This window comes from Hypanus sabinus, chromosome 24, assembly GCF_030144855.1.
Source record: "Hypanus sabinus isolate sHypSab1 chromosome 24, sHypSab1.hap1, whole genome shotgun sequence".
Classification (NCBI taxonomy): domain Eukaryota; kingdom Metazoa; phylum Chordata; class Chondrichthyes; order Myliobatiformes; family Dasyatidae; genus Hypanus; species Hypanus sabinus.
The window spans coordinates 22,754,662-22,765,611 of record NC_082729.1 but is presented as its reverse complement, the minus strand read 5'-3'; the positions used below and the strand labels follow the sequence as shown (position 1 = coordinate 22,765,611).

Genomic DNA, 10,950 nt, shown 5'->3' with positions numbered 1-10,950 from the left:
TTCTTTAAAGCATATTCATTGATTGGTGAGGATAAAATCAGACCTATGAGGTGTTATGTAGTTAAACCATTTTCCCAGTATGAATCAAACTGTTGCAATTTACGATTAACCGATGCTGTTACGTTCTCCATTTTGTAAATGTCCGTTGTAATTTACATCCATGAGTTTAAGGTTGTAAGGGTATTTCACGTTTAAAAATGTCTTGTGTATCTCACTCCAATAGTTTTTGATAACAGGGCATTCCTAGAAACTATGACAATGGTTTGAATTTTGATTTCCACAATTTCTCCAGCAAACAGGGAAGTTACGATCATAATGGCATTTCTGACATGGTGTAATAAAATATCTTATTAAGTTTTTTCCATCGGAACTCCATCCATTTCTGTGAACTGGTACACTTCCATCGATACCTCCATATTATTGTCCATTCTTCCTGAGATATAGTTATCCTCCATCGTTCTACCATTTTGTTTTAATGTATGAAGTCGAATGTGCTTTAAGATCTGACAAACCTTTACACGCGCTTGAAATGTTAGTACTACCGTTATGAATTACATGCTTTTCAGAATAGCTCTATCAAACATTTTCTTGCCTTGGTTGCATTTTAACCGTCCTATTAGCATATTCTTGCATCTGTAATACTGATAAAAGTCTTGTTTTTCTATTAACTGTTTCCCTTTAGGCATTTCAAAACTGAACAGTGTTCATTATGTTGTAAAGAACTATTTTTCCTTTAGTTGTTCAGTCCTTAAATCGAGCATCCAATTTATTCGGCGTAAAATCCGAGCCATATGCACACCATTTAAGAATTGAAATATCTCCCCCTAGTTTATATTCCTTTATAATAGTTTTCCATATTGTCAGAGTTCATTTTACCCATGGGTTATCAACAGTATTTATGTACCTTCGTAGGTTGTTGTTGGCTAAGATTGCCTGTATGGGGATGGAAAGAATCACTTCCTCAATGTTTTCTCCATTGAGCTCTCAACTGTGCTGCAAAATAATAATCACAATAATAATTGATTTTGATTAATCTCTATTGGTAGGGTCTGAAAGAGATCTGATAGTCTGGCAGTATATCCATAAAGTACTAAGATATAAAATCCACATTATAGTAAGCATTTCTCGAGACAGGTATAGCACCGTCTGTTTGTGCTTCTGTTTAGCTTATCAACACTTTTAAAACTAGTCAAATATTATGGCTCTTCTGGGGGGGTGGGGTGTGAGGGCTGTCTTCAGAAAACTCACAGTCTCTTCCTGATACACTTCTCTCGCCCTCCTCCCGCCCCCTGCTTTCTCGGCTCTCTCATTATTTTGCAAGCAGAGTGGGATAACTGCTCAGCTGGGCATTCCCTCATCTTGATCACGCTGACTGGCAAACCTCTGGCCTTCACGTCTGTTGTCGCCTCTTACACTGTCTGATACAGATCGATCCCACCTTCATAAAACACTCGCAGTTTAGCAGGGTACGGTGTTTGGAATCTAATCTTTCCTTGAACTTCAGAGTATTCTTTAAGTTTCTGCAGGACCGCCCGGGGGGGGGGGGGGGGGGGAGGGGGGTAATCTTGATCTGGTCCTCCATCCCCTATCCCACTTTTTTATTCTGGCACCCTCCCCTTTCCTTATCAATCCTGAAGAAGGGTCCTGGCCCTAAATGTTGGCTGTTTATTCATTTCCTTTGATGCTGCCTGACCTGCAGAATTGGTCAAGCAGTCCGAGGGTCAGACACAGAGTGAAGTCTGCTCTGTGCCATCCTGTCACAGCTTCCCTGGATCAGACTCGGAATGAAGATCTATCTACACCGTGCCTTCATGCATTTCTGGGGATGTCTGCTATCTCCTTGCACCATTGATTAAACTTCCTCATATTGAGTGACTTCTAATTTTAAGCAGAGTGTGCGTTTCTTCTGTGGGGGACTAACTGCTTGCTTAATATAAGTCATGTCACAGCCACCAAACTGGACTTCCCCCAGAAGGTTCGCTGCATGTCTCACCCTGGAGCGTCAGACAGTCTGAACTTGAGCCGCTGCGCAGGTCTTTGCTCAAGATTCATTCCTTCTGGTCGCAAGAGTTTTGGATCTGAATACCACTGCTCAGGAAGCTGAACTGAGGTGGAGAGCCCGGGGAAGGTGAGTTACACTTTTGATGGAGAGCAGGTTCCAGGGTGGACGTGCATGGGAAAGACAGGGTCTGATCGGAGGCAGTCAGTGCTGCTTTCTGTCTGGACATCCTGACACACTGAGGATGTGCAGGATTGGACTAGAGGCCATGCATTTCAGATGATGGCAGAATACGCAATAGAGATGTGTGTTGGAAGCTTTTGCACAGAGGACTCTGGTTGGCTGATACAGTTTCCATGGCTAGTGGGGGAAGCACACATTGTTTAAGATGCTGTTGACTGACACATGAGCATAAGACTGTAAGATATAGGAGCAGAATTAGGCCATTGATTCTGCTCTGCCATTTCATCTTAGCTGACTCAATTTCCCTCTCAGCCCCAGTCCTGTGCTGTCTCCTCTTCCCCTTCATGCTCTGACCAATCAAGAATCAGGCAACCTCTGCTTTAAATATACATAAAGACGACCCCCCCCCACAGTAACCTGTGACAAATAATTCACAGATTCACCACTCACTGGCTAAAGAAATTCCTCATTATCTGAAAGGATGCCCCTCTATTCAGAGGCTGTGCCCTCTGTTCTTAGACTCTCCGACCATACGAAATATTCTCTCCACATTCACTCCAGCACGCATTCGATGTTTCATTGTGTTACTCTGGATTTCTTCTGTCTGCAAAATCTCTTGTGCTCATCACTGTAGAATATCTGCACCTAATGTCCGAAACTGGCGCTACTGCAGACTGGGTATCAGTATCAGGTTTCATATCACAGGCATAAAATTTGTTTTTTGCAGTGGCTCTGAGGCCTCTGTTGGTCAGGGTCAACCATGGATGCTGCGTTCTTCCTGTCTAGATACACATGCCAGGGCAGTACAATAGGGAGAGCACGCTATTGCCCATGTAGCAGGCTTCCCTTCTCCGCGAATCCAAAGGACCGGCAGAGACCGATACAGTTTGGCACCAGCAGTGTCGCAGGAGTTGCCAATCAGTGTTGATCATTAACAAGTAATATAAATTACAATGAGAAATATAAATTTAAATGAAGAAGGTAGTGGAATGAGTATTGAAGTAGTGTTCATGGTTCGTTCAGAAATCTGATGGCAGAGGGGAAGAAGCTCTCCGTATAAACTTGGAGCCTTTGTCTTCAGGCTCCTGTATCTACTCCTTGATGATAGCAAAAAGAGGGCACGTCCTGGTTGATGATGGTCTCTAATGAAGGATGCCTCCTACACCCCTACCTCCACCTTTCTATTTGATGGCAACGCCCCCCCTTCCTTCTCCGTACGGAAGAAGTTTCTCAGCACCAAACGTCGAGTGTCTATTGACTTCCATAAACGCTCCCTGTCCTGCTGAGTCCCTCCAGTATTTTTTGTGTGTTGCGTTGGAATGGTTGCAGTTGAAATGGCCATCCTGTTCGACACCAACATCACCTGACAATGTCTCCACCTGGTGTCCGAAACTGGTTCTGCAACAGCGAATGTTTAAACTGCGGGCATCGTCCGATCCCTGAGACCTGGATAAGTGAAACCACCATCCCACGTTGACGAAAAGAGAGAACTAGAAAACTATTAATGAGGTTTCCAGAGTGTAGTTAAGCTCAGTTGTAAGGTTTCTCACTGGGTATAATCATAACGCCAAATGGTCAGACACAGGGCTAACGCAAGTGATTCTGCAGTTGTTGGAAATCCAAGTTAACACCGAAAATTATGCCGGAACTCAGCAGGTCGGACCGCATTATGTAAACTGACAAATCGTCAACGTTTCAGGCCGAGACCCATCTCGAGGACGCAGAGTGCAGCTTTCACTTCATCGTCCCGTTACACAATCCCAGGGATCAGACACAGAGAGAAGCTTCGTTCAGGTGGCCACATCGGGTCAGATACAGTGAAGATCCCTCCACGCTGTCCCATCATACACACCCAGGGTGAGGCACAAGGAGAAACTCCTTCTGCACTGTTCCATCAGACATTCTTCGAGTCAGACACAGAGTGAAGCTCCCTCTATACCGTCCCATCACACACTCCCAGGGTCAGAAACAGAGAGAAGCTCCCTCCACACCGTCCCATCACACACTCCCGGGGTCAGAGACAGAGTGAAGCTCCCTCCACACAGTCCCATCACACACTCCCAGGGTCAGAAACAGAGAGAAGCTCCCTCCACACCGTCCTATCACACACTCCAGGGGTCAGACACAGAGTGAAGCTCCCTGCACACAGTCCCATCACACACTCCCAGCGGTCATACACAGATTCAATCTCCATCCAGACTGTCCAATCACACACTCCTGAAGTCAGGTACAGAGTGAATATCCCTGCACACTGCCCTATGTCTTTCTCCTGGGGTTGAGCACAACGTGTATCTCCGTCTAACACCATCTTATCACACATACATTGGGTCAGACACAGAATGAAGTTCCCTCCATACTGTCCCATCAGACATGGCCTGGGTCAGACACAGAGTTGCTATGACATTCCGTGAGGACTGGGGATAAGGGAAACATTGGGATACAAGGAGAAGATCTGCATGAGATACACAGACCCACTCTCAGAGACAGATAGACGCGCGCACGCGCGCACACACACACTCACACACACACACACACTCACACACACACACACACACACATACACACACACACACACACACACACACACACACACACACACACACACACACACACACACACACACACACACACACACAGTGCCAGATAAACACATACACACACATTCACAAACACACATAAACACACACTGAGATTTGGTAGAAAAGTGTTCGTGATGGCCATCCCATCTGGGGGGAATCCTTTCCTGAAGCAGGTGTAACCCATCCCTTCCTCTGTTGAACAGCCTTCATCCAGGAGGCGAGTCTCACTCTGGCAGAAATGTCGATGTTGTAGCGCCTCAGCTCAGCAGTGATCAAGGTGAGACCACCGGTGAGGTCTGCCAGAGATGCCATATGAGTCCACGAGAATCCTTACATTTCGTGTTTCCAGTTTTAGGTTGTATCGTTTCTTATTTCGACCGCAGTAGTGGAATAACCCGATAGGCGCTGTAACCTATCCAGCTGAGAGATCGAATGGGCAATTTTTAGGCCACCTTTTCTAGACCCTTCCTCTATTAGGGTGAGCAGTGCGGTCCCTAAATAGGGTTGCTCAGTCGCACAGGGGTCTGCGGAAAACAGCTGCCGCACAGTCCCAGCTGCTACAAACCAAATACCTTGTGCCGCTGCCGTGCAGGGTCCTGACTAGTAGCTCCCAGTCCATTCGCACCTGCTCCCATTGCCAGACGCCCCATCGCCGTCAGACCTCAACCATATGTAAGTTCCATGTATTGCTCACCGTGGTCAGAGGTGGATACCTGCGCAAGGATGATGTTCAAGTGCCACAGAGGGTGCGCCATCCCTAGTAGCACTATCTGCACCATGAGCAGGTAAATGCCGGTGGCAACAGTGATACCAGGACAACCGGTCCCACATCTTGGCTGCAGGAGGCTGCCGGATCCTTGATCTGTTAAGGCCCGCCTATTGCGCGCCGCCACGCACTGCTTTCCTGTCAGAGTGTGCTCTCTTAGCCTTGTCTCAACTGACTTACCACAAGGCAGTGGGGCTTCAGGGACAGTGGTTGACGGGCACCAGGGCGTATCCACACAGTGGTGGGTCTGAAGGCTACGCCTCTGGGGCTCACTGATGCTCCGAGATCCCCTGTAGTTTAGCCTGGGACCGTAAGATACCCAGGTTCCGCATGTGGCCCCGGGAAGGCACTGCAGGAGTCTTGGTGGTGGAGAGGCTCTGTACTGGTAGGAGGAGCCTTACACACTCGGCTCCTCTTTTCACCCTCTGTTGAGAAGGCTAGCCAGCGGAAACAGCTGTAAGCAGAGAGCACCGTGCGGTATACAGCATTCAACAAGCACTAAGTACAAGCACTACCACACTACTGCACTGACGCTTCCCGCATACCCTGTCATCAAATACTCTCATCCCACCGCTTCTCCACACATCCACACAGAGCATATGGTAGGCAATGTTGGTAATATTGGATTTGATATACGATGCACAGACAGATTGCTGATTCAGGAACGTAGCCCGTGGCAGGGGTGTCTGAACCCAGCGGACAAGGGTGAGGAGTGAAAGGTGTAGAGGGAACCTGAGGAAGAATTTTTCCTCCAGTGGGTCGGGGGGTGTCTTGTTTGGGATCTGGAACTCCCTGTCACAGCGGGTGGTTGGGGCATAGTCTCTCAGAGTGTAGAACCAGAAACCAGGCAACCACTTGAATGGCCGAGATAGAGAAGAGGGTGAACCCAGTGGAGGTGCGGTGGGGGGTGATTGGGGGCTTGGGGCGACAGAGTGGCGTTCTCAGAAAAAGTTGGTGAGGAGAGAGTGCTGGACTCTGGCAGGGGTCGTGCGGAGGGAGCGCAGAACTGCTGGGAAGGCAAGGGAGTGCCGCGATATAGGAGTGGCCGTGAGGGAGAGCAGCAGTTGTGGGAGGGGCAATATGGCAGCGATGGGTGGTGCCTGGAGGGAGCACCACACTGCCGAAGGTACCGACTGTTTTTTCATTTGACTTCTTTATGTCCCATCTCGATATTTCTGTCCTCGCTCCTCCACTCTGAGTTCCTCACAATCCTACCTCTCACCGCTGAACACTTACCCTCTCTCCATCTGCCCACCCTCCTGTCAGCATTCGCTCCCCCGCTCACTTCTTCAATCTCTCCACCAGCCATGTCGCTCTCCAACGGTCACAACAATTTGGGCAAACTCGCCGCCACTGGGAGCCACGACATCAGCAACTGCAGTTCCGAGGGGACGGAATGGTCAGAGCCAGCTGCCGCGCTCAAGATTGTCTTCGCCCTCATCGTCCTGCTGGGTGCCCCCGGCAACGGCGCCGTCATCTGGGTGACAGGTTTCAACATGGAGCGGAACGTGTACACGGTGTGTTTCCTCAACCTGGCGGTGGCCGACCTATCCTACTGCCTCATCTTCCCCAGCCTGCTGGCCTGCAGCTGCCTGCCCGGTTTCCCTTCCAGTGACATATTCTGGAGATTGCTCCGATGGATCTTCAGATTCCACATGTCCGTCATTGCTGTGTTGTTGACCCTGATCAGTATCGTGCGGTGCCTGTCCATCACTCGGCCCGTCTGGTTTCAGTACCACAAGGGCCTGGTTTGGGTGCGTGCGGCCTGCTTCGGGGCCTGGGCCCTGGCCTCCCTCCTTTGTTTGCCTGAATTCTTGCATTTCTCCACTGATTCGTATTCGGGGGCAAAGATCTGGGTTGCGTTTGAAGTAACTGGGAGCATCCTGTCCTTCGGCCCTCCCCTCCTGATCATGGCCATGTGCTACATTTTGGTTGCCCGGACGGTGAAGGGGAAAATGTTCCACAAATCCAGGTACCTCGTTCAACTCATCGTTACAATGGTCTCCGTTTTCATTGTCAGCTGGTTCCCCATCACTGTTTGCGACATTCTGTGGAAATTATCAGTATGCATTTCCATGCAGTCTTTGTACCTCACTTTCTCCCTGGCCTCCTTGAACAGCACAGTCAACCCTGTCATTTACGTCTTCTCCGGCCGTGACTTCCGCCAGGTCTTCAGGCGTTCCCTGGCCGCCACTCTCCGTCTGGCCTTCGCCGAGGAGAAGATGGAATTGGAGACTGATCCTCCCATCCCCACCGTTTGTGCGGTTTCTCCCCCCTCACAAGGGCACTTTAATGACTGTGATGTTGGACCATCAGAAGCAGGGGGAGGTGGGGGGTGTTCCTAATGGATGTCTCTGTACATAGTTAGTCCAACTTCCCCTTAGGCCTAATGTTCCTGGAAATACCCTCTTTTCAGCTTTTAGATGTGCATTACCTCATTTTCCTGCATACTTTTCAAACTTTTCTCAGGTCTCTACTCTGCCTTAGTCAGAGAAAACAGCCTAAAATTTCCCAAACTCTCCTTATACCTCATGCCCTCTAATCCGGGCAGCATCCTGGTGAACCCCTTCTGCACCCTCCCCAAAGCCCCCACACTCTTCCTGTAACAGGATGACGAGAGATGCTGAATGCCCCCTTTCATCTCCAATCGAGGCAGCATCCTGGTGAACCCGTTCTGCACCCACTACAGAGCCCCCACAAATCACTTGTAAGGTGGGGTAACCGGAAACAAGTGTTAAGCAGAAATCATGATGTTCATCAGACAGGATTGTAGGGGGGAAATGCTGATGGAATTAATTCAGTAGTTCAAATGTTGAGTTTAGTATTAGTGATTACACACAGTCCACAACCTGAAATCCTGACTCTTCTTAAGATGTCCACAGAAAACAGACAAAATACCGAAAGAACCAATGACAGAAAATGATAGAAAACCAAAGCCCCTCCTCCTCCCACTCACAAGCAGTAGCAAAAGCATTGAACCTCCCCCCTCCCTCTCCCCCCGACCTGCTCCATCAAGAGTATCAATCATGTCCCTCACTCACCACCCAAGCAAGAGCAAAGCTCCTCGACACCATGAACGAGAGTCCAAAGCACAGACGACTGCCCATCCCAACACTCCCACATCTGAGACGGGCTCCCTCTCCCAGTAACGAGGGAGCTAAAGGCACCGCTCCTGCCATAGCACGAGGGAAGTCCAGCGGCTCGCTGCAATCTGCAGCGTACCCCACTGTCTCGATGCCACAGACCCCCGCGGTGCTCCAGTGAGTGTTACCGGGTGTGGGCTGACTGGTTGACTGAAGATAGAAAAGTTTACGGGATGCAGATACATTTCACGGGATTAAAGCGGAGAAGATAGACATCCCAATAAAAACCCTGCCTCACATTTTCAATGAAATTAACTTTTACATTAAATACATGCCATCTCCTATTGGAAATTTCGACCCTAGGGCAAAGATACCGGCTAATCCGTGCCTCTCAGAATCTTATAAACTTCTGCCAGGTCTCCCCTCAGCACCTGCTCCAGAAAAAACCAACTCAAGTTTGTCCAACCTCTCCTTTTAGCCCACGCCTTCATCCTTCCTTTAATGGGAGCGAGTAGAACTGAATGCAATACTCCCGAGTGGTCTCTGTAAAACTTTATACAACTGCATCATGTCATTTATATTCAATGCCCCGTCCAAAGCAGGCGAGCAGGCCGTATGTCTTCATCACCACCATATCTGGGGGCGGCACGGTCGGGTAGTGGTTAGCACGATGCTTTACTGTACGTCTTCATCAGTCCACTGTACAGGCCACTTAGAATCAATTTCCGCCGTCGCCCCCTGTAAGGAGCTTGTATCCACGTGACAGCGTGGATTTCCTCCAGGTGCTCCGGTTTCCTCCCACAATCCAAAGATGTACCAGTTGGAAGGTTAATTGGATTCTGGAAGATGTCCTGTGATTAGGGCGCATGCGGATCGATCATGCGGTGAATTGATTCGACCGCCTACGCGCGGGCTTTCGAGTCCATATGCTTTCGTTTCGGTGGGGCAGGTTCGGATCTTCTGCACAGTGAGTTGCTCAGCATGTAGTGTTACTAACATGACTCAATAAAAATGCTGAATGATACTACTCCGCTGTCATTCTTGCTCCGCCGGTACATAACAAACCAACTCTGAATCCAAACTACCAAGCCACTGTATCTTGTATATTCAATGCGACGTAGAAGGAATTACATCGAACGTAGAAGAGTACAGCACAGGAACAGGGTATTCGGCCCTCAATGTTCTGCCGAGCAAGCTAAATAGCAAATCAAATATGACCAGGAACTTAACCTCCTACCTTTGCAATATCTATATTCTACCATCTTTTTAATGTCCACGTGCCCATCTGAACGCCTTTTGAAAACCTCTCATGTATTTGCCTCTACCAACATACCGGGCATTGGATTCCAGGCATCCATTACTCTCTGAATAAAGAATTACATCCCCCTGAGCATAAAGCCTCTCACCTACAGTGCATTCCCTTTGGTATTAGACATCTCCACCCTGGGTTACTCTCTGTCCCCTCTACCTATGCCTTTCAGAATCTTACAGACCTTCATCAAATCTCCCCCAGCCTCCGCCGTTCCACTGAAAACAACAGACTATAATGTTGTGGAATTAATATGGTAAATAAAAAAGCATAAAACTCTTTCTACTCCATCCCTTGCATACAGCCAGGATGAGCCACAAAAGGGAACGGCCCTCTGCACCATCTCATCTCACGAACCGATCAAGTTGCCAATCAGACACCGAGATTAACTTTCCGCGTTACCTCTCAGAAATAAGAGGAGTGCGGTCAGAGGCCACTTCGTTAGGCAGCTCCTGTAATCTATGAGTGTATGTAGCTACTTCCTATATCGATGCCGAGCTTCTCAATCAACTTTACCTCCAACTTCCACCCCGTCCTCAAATTTACCTGGTCGATTTTCGACACATCCCGCCCCTTTCTTGATTTCGTTGTCTCTATCAATGGAGACCATTTATCCACTGATGTCTATTGTAATCCTACTGACTGACACAGCTATCTGGACTATACCTCTTCCCACCCTGTTACTTTTAAAAATGTTTTCTCGTTCTCCTAATTCCTCTGTCACCTCCGCATCTGCTCTCAGGATGAGGCTTTTCATCCAGAACGAAGGAGATGTCCTCATTCTTCAAAGAAACGGGCTTCCCTTCCTCCTCCATCAACGACACCCCCATCACTTTTCACTTTTCTTTTCCTTTTCAATATTTATAATTAATTTTCACATAGAAGAATACACAGTATGTGAACATATATATTATGGATGAAGACTCAAATCTGGCAAGAGTGATAAAAAAGCCATCAAAGAATACTCGATTGTCTATATTCGGGTATACAGATTAGCGAAAGCCACTAATTTTATTATCTAATTTTCCTGA

General features: G+C 48.2%; 1 protein-coding gene across 1 annotated transcript; it reads left to right on the top strand.

Moving 5' to 3' along the window:
• Nucleotides 1–1,996: 1,996 nt before the first annotated feature.
• Nucleotides 1,997–9,585, top strand: LOC132380772 (C3a anaphylatoxin chemotactic receptor-like). The gene is made up of 2 exons (XM_059949758.1): nucleotides 1,997–2,128; nucleotides 6,833–9,585. Exon 2 carries the CDS (start codon nucleotides 6,835–6,837, stop codon nucleotides 7,870–7,872), a length of 1,038 nt encoding a protein of 345 aa, XP_059805741.1. The 5' UTR covers nucleotides 1,997–2,128; nucleotides 6,833–6,834; the 3' UTR covers nucleotides 7,873–9,585.
• Nucleotides 9,586–10,950: the final 1,365 nt, after the last annotated feature.

Bases quoted from the DNA above. Each gene is read 5' to 3' on its own strand.
- LOC132380772 (XM_059949758.1), top strand. From the start codon at position 6,835: ATGTCGCTCTCCAACGGTCACAACAATTTGGGCAAACTCGCCGCCACT.